The sequence below is a fragment of the Lynx rufus genome, unplaced genomic scaffold (assembly GCF_022079265.1).
Source record: "Lynx rufus isolate CCGP_SWC_20201006 ecotype Redwood Valley unplaced genomic scaffold, mLynRuf1.p SCAF_2, whole genome shotgun sequence".
Taxonomy (NCBI): Eukaryota; Metazoa; Chordata; class Mammalia; order Carnivora; family Felidae; genus Lynx; species Lynx rufus.
Window position 1 is genome coordinate 97,666,414 of NW_025814834.1, and position 26,175 is coordinate 97,692,588.

At 40.0% G+C, this 26,175-nt stretch overlaps 1 protein-coding gene across 1 annotated transcript in view; it reads left to right on the top strand.

The window, feature by feature from the left end:
• The window catches only part of NCKAP5 (NCK associated protein 5), a 778,542-nt gene that overhangs the window by 620,641 nt on the left and 131,726 nt on the right, over positions 1-26,175 (top strand). The window contains exons 7-9 of the mRNA XM_047082267.1: positions 1,966-2,034; positions 12,226-12,264; positions 21,073-21,192. Of these exons, the coding sequence (XP_046938223.1) occupies positions 1,966-2,034; positions 12,226-12,264; positions 21,073-21,192 (228 nt within the window). The remainder of the gene's footprint in view (positions 1-1,965; positions 2,035-12,225; positions 12,265-21,072; positions 21,193-26,175) is intronic.

The window sequence follows — 26,175 nt, forward strand, 5'->3', positions numbered from 1 at the left end:
TGATTCAGGCAAGATTCAATGGTTGCTAAGATAAATTGATAAAAGTTTGATGAGAAATAGTACATTTTCATAGTCTAAAAATGTCTCTGCATGATTTATTTATTAACTACAAAAGGCAAGTGATTTTGAAGTACATTTGGCAGACCCCACCTTAACCACATGATCAAAGTTAACATGTCCAATAACAGGTATATGGATATGACATAATTATGTGCACTGAGAAGGACCCAGCATCACACACACACACACACACACACACACACACACACACCATTTTTGTGCTATTCCTGACAAGTGTGCAAGAGGAAACTTGAAACAGACCCAAATTAAGGGACATTCTACAAAATAATTGACCTGTATTCTTCCAAGAAAGAAAAAAGGAAGGAAGGAAGGAAGGAAGGAAGGAAGGAAGGAAGGAAGGAAGGAAGGAAAGAAGGAAGGGAAGGAGGGAGGGAGGAAAGAAAAAAAGAAAAAGAAATTAATGACATGAAAGACCAAAGGATTGTTCCAGATTAAGAGATCCTATATGGGTGACAAATAGATTCAGTGCCTGACCCTGGATAGGTTTTAAGACTGGAAAAAAAAATTTGCTGTAATGACATTATTGGAACAATGGATGAGTTGGAATAGGTACTGAAGATCAGATAGTTGTATTGTATGAATTAATATTTCCTGAATTTGACAACTGTACTTTGGTTGTGTAAGAAAATGGAAATGTACACAAAAGTATTTAGGGATAAAGCACATCATGCCTGCAGTTCCCTCTCAAGTTTCAGGGAAAAACAATGAAAGAAAGAGATGATGATCTATCAAATGTGGCAAAATGTTACAGAGCTGGTGGCTCTGAGGAGAAGGTATGAGGGAGTTCTTTCCACTTTCAAATTATCTGCAAGTTTGAAATTATTTCAAATAGAAAGTTAAAAAAAACAGGTAGGAGGAAACTATAAGGGGAAAAATGTTGATCCTTCTTTCTAACACCTAAAAATCACCATCGTTGTTTTGGGGGAAAAACGGATTTAGAACTCTATACCCCCACTTCCAAATGTCAAGACAGGTTGTGGTGAAGGGGTAGGTAGTGAAGGGTAGGTAGAAGCCAGTTTGCTTGGGGGAGCTTGTTTGGGGGAGCAGGGTGTGTGGTCAATGTTGCAGCCTTGGGAAGGGTTAACTTGGACAGTTCAGGATTCAGACTAGAGCCAGTAGTAGCTGAAGGGGACCCAGGTCACCAGATGTGGAGGGCAGTGCCCATGTCACCATTTCATGTTCCTTCTAAAACCTAATATGCTGATGAGCATGACGTTTTCCCGTTTTTATTCCACTTGTAACGTAGTAATCATATTCAACCTAGTATCCTATAGTAACCTATTTAACATTCAGACACCCACATGGTTCTAGGGAGCAGAGAGGCAGTAATTTTTAAAAGGGAGGGGGAGGGGGGAGGGACTCAAATATAGTAAAATTCTTAAATTTCTCATTATATTCTTATGTTCAAAAGCCATTGCTTAACAAGGAAAGCCACGTGTTTGGTTTGCATTTGGAATTTTGCTTTCATGAATATACCTGAGATTCTTTTCTATGGCCTAAACAAATATTGGGTTGTGAAACTGTGACAGGTCTTAATGAAGTGGATTAAGGCATTTCTTACATTGACATTTTCATAGAATGAAATAAACATTGTAATCTTTTTACAGAACACTCTCACATCAGGCCAGGATTTTATTTGATACCTGTTCAGAATATCAAGTTTTTGCATTTCTTGAAATGGTAATGTACTTTTGTGAACAAGTTGATAGGACACAAGTCATCCCTGAGTTATTTATAATAGTACTTAGAGCAAACTTGTCAAAGATTCTTCTCAAAGATTATTTTGGATCCCGAGGAGGTATATTTAGTAACTGTATTGAATAAGCTGTCACCTAACACAACATTTCATTGATTTATTTGTATTATTTTTGTATCTCACTGCAGGCAGAGAATTCAGCATTGGCTTTGGAAAATGAAAATCAAAGGGAACAGTATGAGAGATGTCTTGATGAGGTAAGCGGAGTAGAAAGGCTCTTCACAAAAGGCTGGACTATGGAGGATTCCCTTGGTCAGATCTTAATATAGGTCTGTTAGCAGCCTCCACAGAACATTAGCATTTTGATCTCCAAAGGAAGGTTGCAAACATGTATGTGGACACTGAGAAGGAAGGTCAGCCTCTCCCTCCCTCCCTCTTCCCTTCTCTTCCTATTTCACTGTACAGGCATCTGTAAATTCCTTTTGGTTACTACTTAATATTCTTGTGGCACAGTTGAGGTATGCCTCACTGTATGATAAATTTCTTCCTCCCAGTAAGTGTGATCCCGGCCTGTGAATGAGAAAAGCTATGTCAAGGCACGCTGCATCGCCAGTTGGATGCCGTGTCTGAAAAAGCAGACCCTTGATGTAGTGGGTGGGGATGATGTTCACAGTTGGCAGCCGGAGGGAAAGGATCAGTAGATTGAGAACAAGCCACAAAGAGAAAGGGAAGCGAGGAAGAAAATTTGAGCAGAGTGGAAGAAGACAGAGCCACACGCGTGAGTAAACCCAGTAAGTATTATTTGACGATAATAAAGAGACAAAGGCAAGGATGGTGGGAAAGGGGAAAATTGAAGAGTGTGTGGGGCCCTCCTTCTCCTCACAGCCATTCCCCTCACACTCCACCCGGGATCATACCCTCAGCCCCCCCTGGATCATCCAACCAGGATTGGCCTTTCACCTCACAGACACACTCTCATCCGGGATTTTGTTGGCGACTGTGGTTATTACTTTAACGGGATGGCTTTTTTAGTCATCTGTCCAAATAAAGATAAAACTTGCATATATCTGTTGATCTTAAGGGTTGATATGAAATGCTGACACAGGTTTTAAGAAAGTATGAAAAGCTACGTTTAATCGCATTCCATTACCTTACTGGTGGAAACTAGCATATTTATCTTCAGTCTTTTCCTCCTCACTAACAATGAGGAAAATCTTTTCCAAAAAAACCCTCTTGATCTTTCTTCCCCTTCCCCATACTGTCCCGGGAGGTGACGGGTGACTCCATAAAGAACACAGGTTCGAATCCCACTTATGACATCATTGCTGCCACCTTACACCTTCCCCCCCTCCCTCTAAACCCGAAGTGGCCTCTCTCCTCAGAGTTGCAGTTGGGGCTGCTGTTTTCCTCCACCGGGGATTCTCAAAATGTGACCCCTGAACCCAGCAGCATCAGCCTCACCTGGGAAGTTGCTAGAAACGCAGATTCTGAGGCCCCACCCCAGACATCCAGACTAAGGGACTCTGGGAGTGGGCCAGCAATCTGTGTGTTCACAGGCCCTCCAAATGACACTGATACACCCTACAGTTTGAGACCCGCTGTCTTCATAGCAGGGACCACCTTGCCTTATGGTTACCGATGTGTGGTTGAAGAACCCTCGCCATGTTTCCAGAAAGTTCTTTCATTGTTTACTATTTCTAGCCATATGTATTAGTTACTCAAGCAAAATGGCATTTGCAGTACTCTGCCCTGTCAGGACTTAAAAAGACTCAGAATCATCTTTACAAGGCCCCAAATTGAAAGAATAGCTGAAGTAAGTTGACATAAGTGAGGAACGATGACTCAGTCTAGCAAAGCCAGTTTAGCACTTCTAAACCCTGTCCCCCAGGCTCTTGGTCCAACAAAGTTTAGGGCAAGAAAGACCAGATACATCCGAGGATATTGAAAGAAACAGATATTGCCCTTGGGCCATATGTATCGATAGCCAGGTTTCACTTTAACCTCCTGTACAGAATTTCTGAGAAAACCATATCTGTATTCAGAAGTCAAATTTATGTGAATCACACCACAGAAACTTCTTATTTGTCCCAGTTCTCCCACTGGTCATCCCTCCCCATCACTCAAAAAGCTCACAGCACTTCTTTATGGAAACTCATAGTCTTGTTTTCCATATGCTCCCTTCTGCCTGCATGCTGAAGGTTTTGTCGGGATGTGTCGAGCCAACCATAATTTTTCATCCACAGAACCATTTCGCACGGAGTTTCTTCTGAAGACAGAATTTTTAGAGGGAGAGTCCCTCTGTTCTTGATTGCAAAAATTAACTGTTGCCAAAGAGGTGGTTGGCAGCTCAGAACCCCTCTTAGCAGTACAGATGTTTTGTATTCATGATACTGGCCCCTGATTACACATGCCAGTTGTTTTGTAACTAATTGCATGAGGGTAGACAATCCATTTCCATGCATTGTAAGAGAACGTTCTCAAAGGGGTAGTTGAGTGTAGTAATAATGCCAACTGGAAATTGTTTTCAAGGCTTTTTAGACTAATTAGACAAACTAACAAGGTAAGGCCTCGTGTATGTTATTTCCTTGCTAGTGGGTTTCATAAAACATACACAAGTGGGTATAATCTAAATTTAAAATGTGCTTCAATCCCTTTTGCACTGATTGTTATTTTCTGGGAAAAGAAGAACATGTTGAGGATTTGAGAAAAACGCTTGGGAGTAGGAAATCCCCTCTGTGTATCCTTAAAAAGGGGTATGTTTATTAGAAGGACGCAGAGCCACATCCAGACACACACACATGCATGCCCACACACTTCACCACTTCACATCGCCTCTGCTGCTACCTAGATCCTCATCTCCTTGCCTTGCAATACAAAGGCAACACCAAGGATTTCTTAAGCAGGTTGGAGGTTTTCATGTTTGAGTCTAGTTTCTTCATCTAGCTGTTTGACATACAGTTTGCTAGCAAACAGTGAATTTCTGTTTATTCTCACTAATGCTTTGCCCATAGTTCCTTTAGAACTGACTAATTCCCATGGACAGAAGGATAATGACACATATAAAAATAAGCAAAAGAACATTTTCTCAAACCATTGCCTTACATCTAGATGGATTCAGTCTATCCTATAAGTATTTGTTGGGTGTCAGTGTCACGCAGACCTGGAAAGTCAAGGTGGTCCCAGCCTGGCAGAAGAAGTGAGGGCGATGCTTAATCACAGAAGAATGAAATGAGAGACACTCACACAGAAAATGAGGTGCACTGGGGCCTTTGAGAACATATAAGACAGTCACCAAAGAGCAGGAGAGACAGTGGGTGGGTCAGCAGTGAAGGGGACAGAACTGAAAGGGCATCTTTAGCCAAAGGAGCTGGAGCAGGTGAAGTCCTGGAGCTGGAAGGAGCTGGAAGGAGCTGGCAGGAGCTGGAGCAGGTGAAGTGATTCTCACCCTTACCTGCACTTCAGAGTTACCTGGGGAGGTTTAAGAATACTGCCAACTGGGCTTCACCGTGGAGATTTTGATCCAATTCTAGTCTAAAGTGGGGCCTAGGTGTTAGAAATTTTGAAGACTCCAGGGAGTTGCAATATTCAGCCAAGATTAAGAACAGTTGCACTTAGGCCCTCTGAATGCTATGCTTTAGAGAACATTTTCAGAAAGTGTCAGTAAGAAGATAGAAGCTCTTCCAAACTTGGATATGATGATAGAAGAGCAACAGACCCATGTGGAAATTTTGGGTTATTTCTGGTTCCTCAACAGTATCTGAGCAAGCAAAAAGTAAATCCTGTCAAAGTGTGTTTCTGGGCCCATTCTGCAGAAAGATGTGCAGCAATTGCTAAACATGCAGATGTTCAAAGCACAAAAGACCTCAAATAGCCAAAGCAATCTTGAAAAAAGAAAAACAAAGGTGGAGGCATCATAATTATGGGCTTCAAGCTATATTCCAAAGGTGTAGTCACCAAGATGGCATGGTACTGGCACACAAACAGACACATAGATCAGTGGAAGAGAAGAGAAAACCCAGAAATGGCCCCACAACTATATGGTCAACTGATCTTTGACAAAATAGGAAAGAATATCCTAAGGGAAAAAAAACAGTCTCTTCAACAAGCGGTGCTGGGAGAACTGGACAGCAATATGCAGAAGAATGAAACTAGACCACTTACACCATATACAAAAATTAATTTAGTATGGATGAAAGACCTAAATGTGAGGTCAAAATCCTAGAAGAGAACACAGGCAGCAACCTCTTTGACATCAACCACAGCAACTTCTCACTCGATACATCTTCTGTGGCAAAGGAAAGAAGCAAAATGAACTATTGGGACCTCATCAAGATAAAAAGCTCTGCACAGCAAAGGAAACAATCAACAAAATTAAAAGGCAACCGACAGAATGGGAGAAAATATTTGCAAATGACATATCTGATAAAGGATTAGTATCCAAAATCAACACCTCCTCCCCAAATAATTCAATTTAAAATAGGCAGAAGACATGAATAGACATTTTTCTGCAGAAGACATCCAGATGGCTAACCGACACATTAAAAGATGCTCAACATCACTCATCATCAGGGAAATGCAAATCAAATCTACAATGAGATATCACCTCACACCTGTCCAAATGGCTAAAATTAACACAGGAAACAACAGGTGTTGGTGAGGATGTGGAGAAAGGGGAACCCTCTTACACTGTTGGTGGGAATGCAAACTGGTGCAGCCAGTCTGGAAAACAGTATGGAGATTCCCCAAAAAGTTAAAAATAGAACTATGCCATGACCCAGCATTTGCACTGCAAGGTATTTACCCAGAGGATACAAAAATAAGGATTCAAAGGGATACATGCATCTGGATGTTTATAGCAGCATTATCTACAATAGCCAAAGTATGAAAAGAGCCCAAATGTCCACTGACGATGAATGGATAAAGAAGATGTGGTCTATGTATGCAACGGAATATTAGTCAGCCATCAAAAAGAATGAAATCTTGCCATTTGCAACCACGTGGATGGAACTAGAGTGTATTATGCCAAGCCAAATAAGTCAGTCAGAGAAAGACAAATATCATATTTCAGTAATATATGTAATTTTATAAACAAAATACATGAACATAGGAGGGAAAAAAGAGAGACAAACCAGAAAGGAGATGCTTAATATAGAGAACAAACTGAGGGTTACTCAAGGAGAGGTTGTAGAGGTAGGGGAGATGGGCTAAATGGGCAATAGGGATTAAGGAGTGCACTTGTAATGAGCACTGGGTGTTACATATAAGTGATGAATCACTAAATTCTATACCTGAAACTAATATTACAGTATATGAAAACTAACTGGAATTTAAATAAAAATTTGAAAAATAAATAAAATTGACACAGAAAAAAATAAAAATAAGTGCAGATCCTCATACCTCACTCAGTTAAATAGCTGAAAATCCAAGCAGAATGGAGTGTGAGGAAATTGGCAACCTAACAGACTTCCCAGGCAGAGCCTTTGCACACAGAAGTTAGAGAACCTGCCTTCCTCTTCAAACCATCAGAATAGGGCGAGTTCCTTATAGTCAGTGAGGATCCACATTTGAGGTCTTTGACTTTTCTGTGCTATTTCAGAGCACAATGGCAGGAAAAACTCGACTTTGGAGGTAGTTCAGTAAAAGAAAAAAAGCCCCAGAATTTCTTTTAAACCAAGGCTAAATAAAGGCAATAGTACGTTGTTAAGGGCAGTTCTGACCTTCCTCTCTGATTCCCATGCTGTAAGCCAGGACTTGTGGAATCATCAGACATTCTCAGTGTGTGTCCCTCGCTTGGGTCCTAAGGAATCTTGAAAAGCAGTGTCTTATCGATGGAGATGGGGGATGATCCTGCTTGTGGCTTTCACATGCTTCAAATGCCCATTGCAAGAATGGACCAGGAAATCAACAGATAAGGGACCTCTTGTGTCTGCTCCAGACTCTAACCACCATGAAGCAGCACCCGTGTTCTATTCACCATTATTTCTCCAAGATCCAGCATAATCTGTAGCCCATATGATGCACTTGATGTGTATTTGTTGAATGACTAAATTAATGAATGGAGATTACCAGCCCCAAATTAATTCCCCAGTTAATTTTCCCTGCAATCCCACATACACATTTAGATGATTTTCTCCCACTCCCAGTATTTTACAGAGCAAATAAATAATATAGGTACTTAGTGATTCATATTTATACATGCATATTATAAACGCACACATGCAAACACTTCATTCCTATGTAAATAACATCTTTTATTCTCAAACCATTCTTCATTAACTACTTACCCGAAAATGCATTTTAGTCTTTGAAGTTCAAATGTTCAGATTCAGATTTAACTTTCATTGGGTGACTGCTTTTTATCAGGTACTGTCCACGGTGGTTTTTCTGGTTATAGTTATCATCTCATGCACTTTTCACAACTTGAGACGTAGTCAGTTCCCCCTCCTCCATAGATGTACAGAGTTAAGCTGCCCCCCCACCCCCATACATATCAGTGTATAATCAACACGGGCAGCATTTGAACCCAAGTCCTTCTCATGATTCTGCCCAATACTCCACTCGCTCACCCCCAGCTGTCTCAGTATGATAAATCAAACTCAGAAGCATTGAAAATTTCTCCAAAGCACAATTTCCAAAACTTGTCCTTTCTTAACAAGGTTTTTAAAGGGGTGTGCCGGTAGGACACTTGCTCTGCATGATAAAATAGCACCTGCAAGGATGAAAGCAGGACTGTGAGGCAGGAGGAGCCCTGTCAGAGCTTGGTGCATTTTGAGTTTCTCACTCTACCACCCTTGACCCAGCCCTGGCTGTCCTCTGGATGTGGTGAGGATTGGCTCCCTCTTGGAATAAGTGTGGTTTATTCCACACAAGTGTGACTTCGCATCCAGCCTCAGGGATGATTTTGAAAGTAAGAGCAGACAATACCGCAGCCCTGACTCCTCCCTCTGCCCACCTGCTTCCTGGGGAGTGCAGCAGCAACAGGGGACTGGGGGTGGGAGATGCCACCTGGAAGCCTGCTGGAGAAGAAGAAGAACAAAGACTTGTGTGGGTGGAAGATGAGCCCGGTATCAGAGGGGCTGGCTTGTCTGAGAGAATTCTTACCCAGGGGAAAAGAGAGGTACCTGGGCTCTCTCCTTGGCATCTCGGGCTCTCCTATAGTCCTGCTCCACTGAGGCAGAGCAGGGAGGTCTCCACAGAGAGCCTAAGGCAGGTTGTAAAACAAGCCAGAGGCTTAAGGACTGCCAGCTTTGCTCAGTGTGTCTCAAGTCCCCTTGGCCCAGCCCAGCTGCTATTTTTCCTTTCTTTGGAGAGAAAAGCTGTCAGGTGACACTGGAAGTTATTTGTTCTCATTAGCTGGGCCTGTGGGTGTGTGATTATTTGCAACCCAAGTGCTAAGGGCGTAATTCTATGATGAGGGCAGGGGCCCATTCCAGGGGTCATCTTGTGAACCTATTAGAGGTTGCAGGCGCAAGCTCCAAACAGCTGTTCTATTGATGCTTCGGGGAAGCTGGCTGTTAAAAGTAGTAATGAAACCCAGGAAACTGTCTTTATAGACAGTACCCGGGAAAGCATTTGTACAAACCGGCCTGCTCTTCTGCAGAGGACCTGCGAGTCCTTCTGGGTAATATAACCCCATGTCAGTAGGTAAAGAAATAATGCATTCGTGTATCTTTGTTCAATTATTAGGTAGAACAATTGTCCAAAGTACCTGCCAGAAGGAGCTGTGTCAGAGATGGAGCCTATAGGGCAACATACTCGGATTGCAAAGATAGAACGTATTTCCTCCTGCGGGCTGTTACAGTTAGGATATTCATTTATGTCTCCCGTTAAATCATGGAGAGAGCTATTTTATGTGACCACTGTTCCACAGCCCGGTTTAAGTGAGGGACCAGTTTGGAGAAAGGAAAGAAAATATTGATATTAGGCAGTTTTATGAGACTGTAAATCAAATCCAAAGTTTGAGATCCAAAAGCATTAAATTATTTATGGTATGAATTAATTTGGGTGCCTTGTTCCTGATTCAGGCTGCGTGAATAGTTGAATTCTTCTGTTGTTGTATTTTTTTTTTAATTTGCCAAGAATAAAATGGATGACCTCCAGTTTGACTTTAAATTCTCAGTGACTTACGAATTGGAATGAATGTTTAAAAACTGAAAGATTTTCAAGATGACACTATTGGTCAATTTGTAAGGCTGAATAACATTTATCACTGTTATGATCGTGTATAAATTAAATGATAAAGGAAAAAGAAAAAAGTACCAGTTAAGGAAAATACGGTTTAATTTTGTCTGTGAGATTCCTTACATATGTTTCTTTAACTTGGGATGGACTTCAAAAAAATAAATCAATAATGCTTTTATTTCAAAACTATAGTTAGTTTTAATGAAAGGTCTCTCTAATTTGCTTAATATCAGCAATGTAAATTTGGCAAGGATTCTGATAGAAAAAAAAAAAAAACCTCTTCTGCCTACAGTCCAACTAATCAATTATAGGTAATCTGATTTTAATCATTTACTGCTTGTGCTGTGAATGCCTCCGAACCACAGTTGATGACAGCCTGTATTTTAATTTTCTGTGAGACTTATTGGTAGCCAACTGTCGTTAAGGATGCGCTACTTTGTCAATATTGAGTGAAGAAACAATTAAGCTCCATGAAAACATTCTTACCCTAATCTGTTCCACTATACTAGACAGGAGAACAAGCACACATAGTTGAGTATCACCAAAAATAAATAGGTTATCAAGAGAAAAAGATGAAAGCGTGTCCGTCAGGCTTTGGTTGAATGTGAGAATTACCAAGATGATTACATGCCTATCACACTGTGTTATAATTGTGTTCTTGCCAACTTCCTACTAGTTATATTCTCTTTGAACCAAGGAACACATTCCAGTCATCTAGCTTTGCAAATACTCTACATATTTATACTAAATAAATGAAGGAAGAAAGGAATGAGACATTAGACATTCTCCTGATGTCTAAGACATTTAAATATTGCTCTTCAATGCTATAAATTTCAGTGATCACATTAAGTGTATACAGTTTATGTACTACCTGAAAAACACTGTGTAATTCACCTGCCCACCTTAATTTCATCAATAGTAGCTATATGGGTACATAGTTTCAAGGTTATGGTCAAGTTTAGTGAGTGGTTTCCTATATAGTGTTTTTGAAACCTGCAGGTGAAAAAGAAATGTTAGCACAAATGCACAGAGAAATGATGAATGGTTATCTAGAGAAAATGCCAGATCTTCAAAATACCAGAGACATGTTGCTAGTTTTATATGAGGCCCTTGGCTGGAATGGTGCACATACCCACTCCTAAACCATTCACTAAATGGAATTGCTGTGTTTGGTTTAAATTAATCAAGATTCACCTTCTTGGGCTGAGAGGGGCTTCTACTGAGGAGAGCTTCTCCTACTGCCCTAACTTGCCTGATACCTGAAAAAAAAAAACTAGGGTTATGTTAATATATGAGTTAGAACTCCATATGTTTGCATACTGGAGGAAACTAAAAAAAAAAAAAAAGTAGACATTTATGTTTCCTGTCTCATAGAAGTACAGAGATAGTGCAACTAACTCCCTATATCATCAGGGCCAGGCTCAGTGACTTTCACTGTCAAGGTGGCTGCTGAGGTTCCAGCTATCAGTTTTATATCCCAGACAGGAAAAGGAAGAAGAAGGGTGAGCCCTCTTCTTCTTAGATACTTTCTATAAGCCCAAGAAAAGTCTAGTTATAACTCATCAGTCGGAAGCTTGTCACAAAGTGACACTTAGCTACAAGGAAGGGTAGGGTATGTATTTGAATGTACTCAGCCAAAAAATCAGAGTTTATTACTTAGTAGAAAGGGGGAAATAGATACAAGAGTCACCAACTATCAGACTCTGCTCTTGGTAGCAGTGACAAAAGGATGGCACAAATTAAGATATGGGGGATGTAAGAAGAACATAGATAGAACGATGATTTGCTCTCATCCTTCACCATTCAAACCTATCTCTATTCCAAGTCATTTTAAATAGTGAAATAGTCACACAGCAGAAGTATAGGAAGGAGAGGCAAAGGACATTGTAAATCAGCAAAGTGTAGAAATTGTGTACAGATAATTAGGATCGTGTTTTACACTGTATCATTTTTTAGCCTTCTTGGAGTACTTTACATATGAAAGGATATTATTTTTCCAAATATGGAAATGTGGAAGTCAAGGTATGAATGATTTTTCCAACCTAACCATCTTAATTAGCAACAAGGTCACCTTTGGAAAAAAGCAAAATATTACCTAGAAGGATAGGCCTATTATGAAAATAATCAGGTTCTCTACATGGGGAGGAAAGAGGCAAATAAGGAGCTAATTAGGTAGAATAAGCTGTGGGAAACACATTGGTAAATTAGAGTCTATGCATCTAAAGTCTCATTATTATAAATGGCAACTCTTTCTTTATTTTTTAAAGGTAGCCAACCAAGTTGTGCAAGCTCTGCTCACTCAAAAGGTAGGTCACTTTCTGACTTATTATTTTCAAGGTACTTATGTGAATAGGTTGGAACTCATATTGTCAAACTAGAAAATTGTGATTGATAGATGCAATACTTTTCTATTTATTCACTTAGGTTAAAATTGTGTGTGTTTTAGATGGGCATACAAAGTAACATCAGTGACCAATAGAATCCTAAAATTCAAACTCTTGTAAAGTAATAGAAGATGAAAGATTACCATGCACCCATTTATTTGGTAAATACAGACATTAAATATATCAGTGGATTCTTCCAATTCCTATAAAATGAATAGCCTTCATGGACAGCATTAATAGAAGCCTAAAATTCAGGGAAGAGGTCTTAGAGGTTAGGGAAATTATTTAATTTTTCTGGGTCTTAGTTCCTCTTCTGTAGAGTGGGGATAACATTTCCCCCCTCCCAGAACTGCAGTGGCCATTCTTTGAAAGAAAGCACATAGGGGAGTTCCTATAGGGATTGGCTCATGGTAAATGGAAAAAAAAATGGCAGTGTTACATACTTGAAAGATGCTGACAGTAGATTTTAAGCATTCTCACCGCCAAACAAAGAAACTACTGCGAGGTGTGGATGTGTTAGTTATTTTGATCTTGGTAATCATCCCACTCTGTAAGGTGCAGCACATCATCACATTTTACACTTTAAATATATACAGTTATATTTGTCAATTATTCCCCAGTAAAGTTGAAGGATAAAAACAAGTGATGATTTTTGAGCATGAGATTTGTATGTCTTCTCCTATGCCATGTCCCTATTCTGGCTTCAGATAGTATGAAGATCAATCATGTTTTTGGGCCAGAATGGGCAGAGAGAGATAATTGCTCAAATTTGGCTGTTTTGGTCCATTTTATTGAAACTTTTCCATCTCTTTCTATAATGTTTTTCAGAAGCTAAATTCTAGTTCTTTCAGATTACTAAATCTGAAATTACCTCTCTGTGTATTCTGAATTACCTCTCTGTGAGATGGGGACTTCCTCTGTAAAAGAAAATCTTAGATCATGTGGCATATTCTGGAATACATGGTTAATGATAGCAAAATAATTTGTGACATTTTAATTTTTTTCATTAAACATAATTTTATTAGGGCTTGACCACTTCTCATGGAGATACGTAAATAAATACCATTTTTAATTTACACTACGGAGGCCTTGTGATAATATTTTTTGCTAGATTTTCTTCTCAACTACTTTTGTTAAAATATCATGGCTTTCTGTTTCAAATGGTTTTAACTGGTTCAGATTTTGCATTAATATCACATAAGTAAAGAGATTTAAGTACACCTATTAGGTTGAATTAGGTTCCAGTGTGAGTAACAGAGATCCAAAATAGTGGTAACTTAAATAGCCTAAGCTATTATTTCTTTTTCATATCTAAATCTATAGGTAGGCAGTATAGGGTTGATACAGTGACTCTGCTCCATAAATTCCATGGGGTCTCTGGTTTCTATCTTGTTATTCTGTGGAATATGACCTTCATTCCCAAGGTCACCTCACGGTCCAAAATGGCTGCTTAGCTCCAGCCAACACATCCCCATTCCAGCCATCAGGAAGGAGGGAAAGCTGAAACAAATGAAGGTAAAGGGCACACACTAGCTGCCTTTTAAGAGAGACTTCCAAAAGCTTTCTTACCTCCCTATTTACATCTCCTTGAACAGACCTTAGTCACACAGCCACACCTAAGGAAGCTGACAATGAAGCCTTTATCCTGGGTATGTGCCCAGCTGAAAATTGACTGTCATAGTATTGTGGAAAATGGGAAAAACAGATTTTTTTGTGCATCTCACAATTTCTGTCACAACATATTTGATTTTTTTTCTTTTTCAAAGGCTTTAATTTCTCATTTGCTTTCCTCCTGGTGGACACTCTTTGCTCATTTAATTACAAACCTAGGAATGAAGGAAGCATTGTTGAGAGCTCTACATGTAACTCTTGAAACCTTCTCGTGCCCATCTTTTTTAACGGTGCCTCAGGAAAGAGAAAAGGAAGCCATCAGATACAATATAAAGGAAAATGGGACCTTCAGGTCAGCCACAAAAAAATAGCTACACAAATCCAAGTAATAACTAGTAAACAGATAAATCTACCTTGGTACCGTTAAGCAATAAGACATAGAAGACATGGTGCCGTGTGAGATAGCATACCTCGGGGACACTCCGAGGCAAAAAGAGATGCCAGGAGTTTCCAGGATTCCAAAAGAATCATGTTCTGCAGAAACGTGTGCTTCCTGGTTTTTATAGGGACCGTAAAACTGCTACAAAAGGACTCAGATTTCTTTTTAATTAAGAGCATGATATAGGAAATAAAATGTACTCCAAATGCAGATGAAAAAACTGATTCTAAAGAGGTTGTAGCTGGCACAGAGTGAAAGCAGAAATCTTGAGTGATTTATCCAAGTCACACAAAAAAAATTTGTTTTGAGGTGAAATTACAGTCATAACCATGCAGTTTTAGAGTTTATTGTTTTGTTATGACACAAAGAAAATCTACCACGAACAACCAAAGAAGCATTTTTCTGGCATCTCATGAATTGGCCGAGATAAGCATCTTGAAATAACAATGTACTTCTTTTTCCCAATACTGATAAAAAATTTTATTTCCACGAACTTATCACTTTCTGTTAAATGTACATATACTGTTCTAGTCAAGTAATTCAATTTATCTCAGAAACCTGTGGATTCCCTTAAGACAGCAGATTGTCCATCCTTTAGATCAATAAAGCTAAAGTGACAATATTAAACCCAGCTCACTTCCATTTATGACTCCAAATCATAGGTCCAAGGCTACAAGTGCAAGTGAATCAATAATTCAGGCTCACCTCAAATTCTTGTCTGAAATATATTTTATCTTCATTAAGTCAATTACACTCACTGAGAATGTAACTGTCCTAGGTTCTTTACCGCCATAGGTTTTTCTGTTTTGTTTTGTTATGTTTTTGCCACTATCACCAAACTTGGAAGAAAATCTTTTTTCTTGTAGCCATTTTCCAGCATATCAACTTTAGCTTTGTCTGCATGTTCTTTCGAGTAAGCAAATATTTCTATGGTGTTTTTTTGTTTTTTGTTTTCTTTCCCTACACGGCATAAGGTTCTGTGTGGTAGAATCCAGCAGTGCAGCCACTGGGTAGATGCAAAACAGAGTTCTGTAACTTGTGTCTGAAAGAACTCCAAACTTCTACATATATCCCTTGTGGAGGGGCAGTCAGGCCACCTGTGTCTACCTGGCTGGCTCTGGTGTGTGCAGGATCCAGTCCCCTGGAGAGGATATGTTCATATTTACTGTGCACTTACAAGGACTCATACCTCACGTCTAGCACTTTAAATGCACTAAGTCATTTTGTTCTCACCGCAACCCCGTTAAGATAGGACTAAGGAAATAGTGCTCCCGTAGCTCTGATTGCAGGGTTAAGATAGGACTAAGGAAATAGTGCTCCCGTAGCTCTGATTGCAGGGTTAAGATAGGACTAAGGAAATAGTGCTTCCGTAGCTCTGATTGCAGGAAGTGGCAAAGCCCATATGTTCAGCCTAAGGTTATTACACTCCAAATCCATCCGCTTCCTTTTGCGGTGTTCAGCCCCCAAGATTCCATTGGATCACTTACTGTTTTTCCCCACTGTAGCTCAGCAGCCAGGGATGAGGCTGTGGAAATCAACAGATGGATTGAAATTCAATTATTAGTTGAGATCGCAGGAAATAGAACAAAAAGGTGAGGGAGCCAATGGATTTCTTAAAACTTCTGGGAACATTCCAGTTCTGGCTAGCAAGGAAACCATGCGGGATCTCCAAAGCATATATTGGAGTCAAAACTGACTCTGGAAATCTGGAGTTGGGCTTTCTCAGAATCCATCTTATTTTGGACCCTAGAATCTCACACTTGCCAGGGACCTTATTAGCAAGCATCTAATACTGAGATTGTCAACTAGCTTTGGTAATGGGCTTAATTTACTATGATTACATAAACTATTCAGCCATCACCCAGATTAATGATGTTCTAATCCAAATGCCTTTGGGATGAAGGCTTGCAGTATTCAGTTTGCCACAGGACTAACGACTCCCTGTTCATTAGGGCTGGCCTGATGCAGGCACACATCTCTGTTATCTGCCGTGCCTTTTAGATATTTGATGTTGAGGCCTTTGGTTAGTCTGAGAAAAGGCTTTTCTTTTTAAGGAAGTCTGGGCATCTTAGGAAAAGATAGGGATATATCAGTGACAGCCCCTGAGAAGGACTGTTACAAGGAGAAGCAGGTAGGTATGGTGGCCATTAAGCTTCAGGGAAGGAATTAGATGACACTTGAAAAGCCATCTCACGAAGCAGCTGAGACTTGCATTCTCTTGAAAGCCCTGTTTTGTGCAGTCGCTCGGTTTGTAGGTAAAGGAACTGAGACAAAACCAGAATAAATTACATCTTCAAGGTCGTACGGGTAATGAGGACCAGAGTCCAGACCCCTAACTCCCAATCTGATGTGTATTCCCATGATATGCATTCCATCTGAAGCAGTTTTACCACTATAGTATCATTTTTGCATGATAAAATCAGATATAGTTTTCAACAATACTCTAGTGATGTCAGTATCTGTCCTACTCCTAAGCAGTCAACATGTTATTAAATTGACTTCAATGGATAATGGTTTAGCTCTAAATGCATTAAAGCAGCTATACTCATAGGTACTATATAGAAATAGATCCAGAATCTTCTTTAGCCCCAGATGCAGATGAAACTTACCAGGATTATAGTGTATGGATACTCCAGGGAAGTTATGGTTTGAGGTCATGAAGACACACAGGGTCCTTTAGACCAGTATTGCTCAGTATATTTTGCCCTCATATTCAGCTTTACTCGCTTACTATTTTCAATTGTTAGTGACATGCAGATTGCAAGGAAAACAGGTCTGGCTATTTTCTTGACCCAAAGACCCATGTACTTTCTTATGTGAGATTAAATGTAGTCAAACTGTTGGCATCATTTTCCCCCAAATAAAATTTTATATAAGGTCTCTTTCTCATTTCAGAAGACACAACCCTATATTTTCAGTGGGGTACTCGTCTTGAGGCCTGGAACATGCTAGGAAAAAAGAAAAAGAAGGATGTGAGAGAGAACAGGTGGCCCAGCCCCCACTGTGAACCAGTGATAGCATCTAAGCAGAGGAGAATTCATTTGTTTCTAACGCCTTACCAGAAGGATAGTCTAGGTCTCACCTCTATAACTGTTGTCAGGGTCAGAATAATGGTTCTTGTAGCCAGCCGATATGTGTCATATGTCCCTTTATGTCAGCCTAGGCCTTACTGTAGTGGTAAGAGAAATTACTGTTTTTCTCTCGTGCTCTTTCCATCTGCCCAGTCTGGTTGTGCTTATGTGTGTGCACATGGGCACACATCCATGGTTTTTAATACATTTTCTTAAGATAATAACTATCTGACATCACTTACCATCCATGACTTAAGTAAAGAGAACAAGAATTTAGAACAATATAGGCAATTATGAGCTTTTATGTCAACAGATTCTCAGACCAGCTCAATTCTGTTTGTCAATGATCGTAAGACCACAGTCACATTCCTAAAGCCTTCTGTTTCCCCCTCTGCCATGCGCTGGTCTAGATGAGCCAAGAGCAATGAACAGTTTTCCAGGTCAATAATTCGTGTCCCTGCTAAACGAACTTTTACCATCTTTTTTTTTTTTTTTAATTTTTTTTTTCAACGTTTATTTATTTTTGGGACAGAGAGAGACAGAGCATGAACGGGGGAGGGGCAGAGAGAGAGGGAGACACAGAATCGGAAACAGGCTCCAGGCTCTGAGCCATCAGCCCAGAGCCTGACGCGGGGCTCGAACTCACGGACCGCGAGATCGTGACCTGGCTGAAGTCGGATGCTTAACCGACTGCGCCACCCAGGCGCCCCGAACTTTTACCATCTTAAGTAACAGTAATGGCCATTGAAATTTGGGCACCTGTACCAAAAATCTCTATAGAATAGCTTGATGTGTGTGTGTGTGTGTGTGTGTGTGTGTGTGTGTCTTTTTCTTTTCTTTTCCTTTCTTTTCTTTTTACCCATCTGAAGAACTGTTTCAAGGTATCTCAGTTTTGCTGCAAAAAAATCATCAGTGCTATTCCTTACAGGTCTCCTTTCTTGCAAACCCTCACTTGTGTGTTTCTACTTGCATTTCTTCACCTGCAGATGAGAATGATTATGTTTTCCAACACAATAGGTACTATTAATATTTATTTACCTCACAGTCAAGTTTTATTAATTACTTAATTACCAGTACTGAAAACAATTAGTGTTTGGGTGCAGAGGAGTTATAGGCATGTTAAGAAAAAAAAGTAGAATAAGTCAGACACAGAGAGAGGTTGAATTCTAAATAAAGGAAACAAGTTTAGCCTTTAATGTGAGCGATGCCTAGGCCCCCAAAGTGGCCTCTGACAAATGCATATTGCTCATGTGCACACACACTTTTTTTAATGTTTATTTATTTTGAGAGAGAGAGAGAGACAGACAGACAGACAGACATAGTGTGAGTGGGGGAGGGACAGACAAAGAGCGAGACACAGAATCCGAAGCAGGCTCCAGGCTCTGAGCTGTCAGCACAGAGCCTCACGCAGGGCTCAAATTCATGAACCATGAGATCATGACCTGAGCCAAAGTCAGGTGCTTAACCGACTAAGCCACCCAAGCACCCTTCGCGCACACACTTCTGCCCCTGCCTTGAATGGCTGCTGCCTTCCTATATCTTGGACCTGGTTGCCTAAAAGAACATGACATTTCTTTTTCTATGCTCTGCATTTGTAGGTTACAATCAGTTGTAACCATCCTATGCATAAACTCTACCCATTTAACTAAAAATATGAGGAGAGTGTAAGTTGTACCGTGAGCCACACCTTGGCCTATTTCCCTGCCCTCTGTAAATAGAAGAAATACAACTGGATATAATGAGGCTCTGGTAAAGCTTCAGAAGTTAGAACTGTCTGGCTTCACACTTAGGTTGACACAAGGTTAATGGACAGGCACACTCACCTGTGTGACTCTTGTTTAGGGCCTGGGGATCAGAGCTGTTGCCTGGTGCTCTCTCTCTTCCTTGCAGAGCTTTAGCAAGGCTGTAGCTGTCCCACATCAGAATATATAGAAGCACAAACTAGAAGTGCTGAGAAACTTAAAGCCTCAGTCACACTAACACTAGAGAATAGAATTTGGCATCATCATCATCCCGGTTACCAAAATAATCACACAGTTTATTAAGGTCATACTGTATGTGGTGCTTTGCCAGGTTATGGAATAAAAGAGTGAAAGGACAAACTGCTTGTGGTGTTGTTTATTGGTCTGTCTTCTTATGCCTGCCTTTGAGGGATGTGCCATCTAATTGACAAGATAAGTCTAGAGCATGAAAGATGAAATCAGTACAAAGTAGTGTATACTAAATGTTCTGTAAGAGGTACTGAAGGCTTACTGGAGTTCAGAAAAAGGAATGGTCTTTGGGGGATGCCAGATAAATGTATCAGAGAGGAGGGGAGCCAGGGTGGCTCAGTTGTGAGCATCCAGCTTTGGCTTAGGTCACGGTCTCATGGTTTGTGGGCTCGAGCCCCACATTGGACTCCATGCTGACAGTGTGGAGTCTGCTTGGAATTCTCCCTCTGTCTCTCTGTCCCTCCCCCTCCCCTATGTGTACACTTTCTCTCAAAATAAACTTTTTAAAGAAGTGTCAGAGAGGATACAGATTTTGAAATGGACATCAGTCACAATGAACAACGAGGTAGATGAGAAGGGAACATGATGGCAGGTGGGGGCAGGGGGTAGCAGGAGTGCATGAGAGCGTTTGAGAACAAAACAGCAGACAGTTGTTCTTCATATGACAAGAGCAGATGCCTTTAAAAAAAAAAGAAATTAGGAAATAGAGAAATATCAAGTTTGACATGTAGCAAAGGGTCAGCTTTCAAAGAACTCTGAATTGGGACATTGTTCTACTTGGTCTTTCTCAACCCCCATCAAAGAGGGTGTAGACATTTAAGCAATGCACGTATCGTTATCACAAATTGGTTTGCAGAACAGCTCCTTGGTATATTCCAGAGAATCCTAAAGCCCCTGTGCCTTAGTCTCCCTCATGAAAGCTGGGGACAAGGTCTCTGTGGTCTTTGAACTATTCGAAAGTGCTGCTCCAGAAGGATGCCCAGGTACGGTTACTCAACTTCTTCCCCAGCACCAAGATGAACCCCTCCAAACACATGGAAATGCACTAGTTCAGAGCATGGGCAGTTTCAAGTGGCCTTTTAAAGCCTTCACTTCAGAGTTGCCTCTCTCTCACTAAATGCACCACTGGCTCTATTAGCCCCAGCATTGAAAATTCCAACTTGTTTCCACAAATGACAGCAAAAGGCTCTATCAAAAGTGATAGTTTCTTTAGTTCATCACATCTCTATTCACTGCGAAAACATTATTGCCCTTTTGGTTTGTGCTTTATGATTGCTTTTATGAAGACAGTGAAAAGGCAAAATATATAGGTGGAAACTTAAATTGACTTCATATCGCTAGCATTTACCATCTTCAAAAATAGCATACTAGATTAATGCACTTCTGATTTCAAGGTACTTTTTTTTTTTTCAAATTGGTCTTCCCTGCACATAATAATTCTATCAGACAATGGGCTGTGGAAGAAAGCATCGTGTGTGATTTATTCCTGGGGGCTTTGAAGGATAAAAATACTGTTTTTGTACTAATGTGTCTGAAATATCAGATAAAATATGGTTATAATATGCAAGGGTGTCTTTCAGTTATGGACTTTTTTTTTCTTTCACTGTGTTTGTTGTAGGATCTAAGGGAGGAATGTGTAAAGTTGAAAACAAGAGTGTTTGATTTAGAACAACAGAATCGAACGTTAAGCATCCTGTTCCAACAGCGAATCAGACCAACTTCTGATCTGCTCCTTCAGGTATGTGCTTATGTGGAAACAATCTTTGCTACTGAAATGCTATTGACAAGAAGTTACTTTAGTTTGAAAGTTTCCAGGATCTCCATAGGCAAGGCATAGTGTATCAGAACCCTGATTCTTTATCTTTTCAAGGAATGTCTTTAAATTGGATGTCTCTTAAATTTCTGACTTTTTAAAGCTACGTTTAGATAAAGAAATACATCAACAAATAATAAACAGGTAAAAGGGACAGAAGGTGTCCTGTAGTAAACTTTGGAATAGAGTCAGGAAATAATTGATTACTTTGGGGACTAATGTTAGTAATCTTGCATTCCATGATAAGCAAAGAAGAGTTTTATGCAATGCCACAGCACATTTCTTCATTTCATTCCCTCTGTAGTCAAAAATTCTGCTGGGGTTTGTTTTTCTTTCATACCTCTCTCTGTGCAGAGTTCGTGCTCACACACGATTCCTCCTATATCCTGCCTCAGTGTTTTCAGGTTGCCTTTATCTAAATGCTCTCCCTGAGCTCCTTCTTTACTTTCCTTCATAACATGAAAAGTCATGGAAAGTCAAGCCATTTGAATCATTTTGAAACCATCCCTGAAAAAGCACCAGAGACTATATCTGATTTGTAGGGAGACAAATGAATTGGCAAAGGGGTCTGGAAGGCTGATCTTTGCTGTTTTCTGGGTTTTTTCAAATCCTGTTAATGTGTATATTTGCTCAGACAAGCTCCCATGAGCCTTGCTTAGAGCCCTTCTGAGGCTAAGCTAGCAAAGGGTTAGGCTTCACAGGGGCAACGTACCAAAAATAATCCCCAGCTGTCTGGCCTAATTGGCTGAGAGAAAGGGAAAAGACAGAGCTATCCTCTAGACTGCACTGCCCAGCACAGTAACCACTAACCATGTGGTGCAATGGAAATTGAAAATTAAATTAAAATTAAGTTCCTGTGACGTACTAGCCACATTTGAAGTGTTGAAAAGCCACACATGGACAGTGACTACCATTTTGGAAGGTGCATAGATAGGACATTTTCATCACCATAGGAAGTTCTACAGGACAACACTTTTCCATATGGCTGGGACATTGTTGCTAATTTACCCTTTGAACTTTGGTATGAACATCTTTCCTTGACTCCTCAGGGAAATAATGAGAAATTGCAGGTTATTTCAGGGAAAGAAAGATGTTTGGTAAAGCCGAACATCAAAATATAATTTCCCCCTCCCCAAATTAAAACCAGCCTCTGAATTGCACAATAGATCTCATCTCCTAAATTAATTTCCTCTCTGCTTTATCTGTTACAGCATCATTCATAATTTATGACTCAAAGATTATGCAGAAAAAAATTGGTCTATCTCTGTTTCCTGGTCCCAACCACAACAAATGTTTATCATAGAGAATCTTGCATCTGCAAAAAGTTGTATTTCTTTTGCTCTCGTATCAAGATCCAATATTATAATTACTTTTAACAGCTGTTGCATGTACGTGAATTTTTCCATTTTGCTTAGTTTAACTTCAGGCTTTTTGAGAACAATGTTTAAGGATCTATCGTCTCTGTTTATGAATCATGGTGGCTTATTTCCAGAGTAAACACATGTGCCATGGATATTTAAACTTTTTCATTGGTTGTCACAAATTTCTGAAATCCATATCCAAATGGCAGAGAATGATGCGTATGCTAACAATAGAACTCAGTGTTTATTCACTGGGTATTTTCAGCCAACCCACTTTGTATTCCTCCCCAAATAGTCTTCACTTTTGGGAGCCATTCTAATTTGAATAACATTTCTAAAAGATAGGTTGCTAATGGTTCTGTAAAGAAGAATGGTAGAAAGCGGGATGCCTGCGCTCTACCATCTATCACAGATAGACGGAGTTTCTGGCTTTTCAGGGGGTCTGTTCATTATGTGACTTGTATTTTTCATTTTCTGGTGGCACAAATACACACAGTGGAGCACTGGCTAAAAATAAAAACAGGCTGTATGTGCTTTGCACCTATGGAAGCACTTTAATTATTTGTTGAACGGAATAATGAATAAATGACACCAGTATATTCTGTAAGTTGGGAGTTATTTTGCATATACCTAAGGGAAGTTTATGCCCTCACTTCTTCTGAACTTTTCCTGTCTTATGTGGATGCTTTGGAACTACCCAGTCATGCCCATCCAGCCTCACCTTTTGGAGTGTGTGGCTTTGGGGCATGGCAAATCCACCAGCACTCCTGGTTCCAAAGATTATTGACCTTACAGCTTCTGCCCATAGACTGGAGACTCAGTACAGTATATTTCTAACTAGTTTTCTGTATATCATAGAAACCTGTGTTAGTTGCTCCCTGCCAAATACGGCCTAATGATTATCTACAATGTAAAGTGCCCACTTGAAGAGAAATACAGAAAGAAGATTGTTGAACCCATTATGATTTTAGGAGATAGACTGTAAAAAGTAGAAGAGAAAATAATTCATAAGAACCAGTCAGTTCTTTGTCCTTAGAAATAGAAAATGAGGTTACATAGATATTATGTAGCAATTTTTTGTGTATAGGAGAAACCAAAAAGAAGTTCTATGGGCTAGTTTACAAAAATCTGGGAAATTTATAAAGGAACCAGGTACATGCTGGGGGCGGGGGGAGGGGGGAGAAACTAACCTGAAAATTAAATTCTTAAGAATAGCAGTAATGTTCTGTGGTGATTCCAGTTTCCAGAATGGTATTTCTGGGACTAGGGGCGGTAACAAATCACAGTAGCAAGGCCCTTTATTAAAAGAAACAAGTTGAGGGGCGCCTGGGTGGCGCAGTCGGTTAAGCGTCCGACTTCAGCCAGGTCACAATCTCGCGGTCCGGGAGTTCGAGCCCCGCGTCGGGCTCTGGGCTGATGGCTCAGAGCCTGGAGCCTGTTTCCGATTCTGTGTCTCCCTCTCTCTCTCCCCCTCCCCCGTTCATGCTCTGTCTCTCTCTGTCCCAAAAATAAATAAATGTAAAAAAAAAATAATAATAAAAAAAATAAAATAAACAAGTTGAGCTAAATTCTAAAGACTTGAGAAGCCAGTACAGCAAATAAAATTCCAAGGTAGTGTTCTTAATGGAACTTGAGTCTCTAACTAACCTTATTTGAGCCCATTAACCAATGTTCATCATTTCCTTTTGTAAATCATGTTAAACAACAGTCATTTTATCAGACATTGGAAACTGGTAGAGAACTCTTTACTAAGTGTCTTTTACTCTTTACTAAGAGACTAAGAAGTCTCTTCTCTTGTGAGGTGAGTTGAATTCTTACCATAAATGAGCCATCTTTGTGACTCAGTATGTTTAGGCAAGTAGTACTTAAAATGGTAATTATGTAATTTTTAAACTACTATATAGGGATGAAATAGGGTACAGTAAGAATTGCTTATATAAAACAAAGTTGAATACTTGAAAGCCATCTATAAAGGCAAGTCACTAAATAAATGTTTATGATTAAATGAAATATAGGTGCCTAACTAAAAAAATTATGGGAGCTGGAGAATTATATTAACTGTGGAGGCATTCTGTATGCATATTGCTTCGGAAATCATTTTAAGTTCTTGTTACATTGTTAAGAAAACCCGAAACAAAGACATATGCATAGACAACGCATAAAGCATGTGTTTGCTATCCCTCCCTCCTAAAAAAACAGACTCTAATAATAGGATCCCCAGGCAAAGAAGTGGCCTTGGCCCTACCAACAATGTTATTTAACAAACGCATAGTGCTTACCATGTGTAGGATACTGTTCTACAGCCTTTACAATGCTCACCAATTTAGTCTCCATTACAATCCGATGAGGCAGGAAGTATCATTGCACCCATTTTTACAAATGGGGACTGTTAGGCACAAAGTCCCCCAGCTGGTAGTTGACAGAGTGGGAATCTAAACCCATGGTCTGGCTCAGGTCCCTCCTTTCCCCCCCCTGCTGTGCTCCCTCTATGGAATACAAATGATCATGAAGAACTTCTGATTCCATACTGTAACTGACATTTTGATTAACTGGACCATGTGATCAGGTCGGATCAGAGGGCTTCTGCAGTGAAATCACAAGGCAACGACCATATTTACACATTTCTGAAAGCCTCTTGATTTGTGGCATCCATGATTTTCCCCTCTCCTGTGTGTTCTGTTTTTGTCTTATTTTGGACACCTGTGTTATCCTTATTCTGATAAAACATTATTCTCATATTTTTTTGCCTAACACAGTTTTTTTTTTTCTTTTCCTTCTCATTGGATATTTCAAAGGGTCCTAATACCCATATCCTTAGGCCAAAATAGGAAGAAAAGAAATGACGAATATAGATTATTCACGCAAACAGCTGAGAATCTGACAGCTTAGAACCAAGGTGTAAACATTTGCTGTCACTTCCTAGACTGTTTTTTTTTTTTTTTGCTAGTGTTTTGTTTTATGGTATTATTTCTTTTTAAAAAAATTTTTTTTAACGTTTATTTTTGGGACAGAGAGAGACAGAGCATGAACAGGGGAGGGGCAGAGAGAGAGGGAGACACAGAATCGGAAGCAGGCTCCAGGCTCTGAGCCATCAGCACAGAGCCCGACACGGGGCTCGAACTCACGGACCGTGAGATCGTGGCCTGAGCTGAAGTCGGATGCTTAAAAGACTGAGCCACCCAGGCGCCCCTGTATTATTTCATATGATATTAGAGGATTTTAAAATTCTCTTGTACTTCTGTTTATTTTTTTCTCCCCTAAATCTTTATTTTCAGAGTGTAAATCTATTTCAACAGTCTGATTTGACAGGAGAATACACTTTACACTACCCACAGCAATGAATCCCATTCTCTGAGACTTAGGCTGGTGCTGCCAGCTTTCAAGGACCCCAGGGCCATAGCAGTACTCCTGGAACTTTCCCCTTGCTGAAGCTCCATTAGTATTGATGACCCATCCCACACAATTAAGCAGGTCATGGTCCTGTATGGAATTATATAATCCTAATCTCTCATGGCAGGGATGGTGGAAGGCATGTAGTGGAAATGCC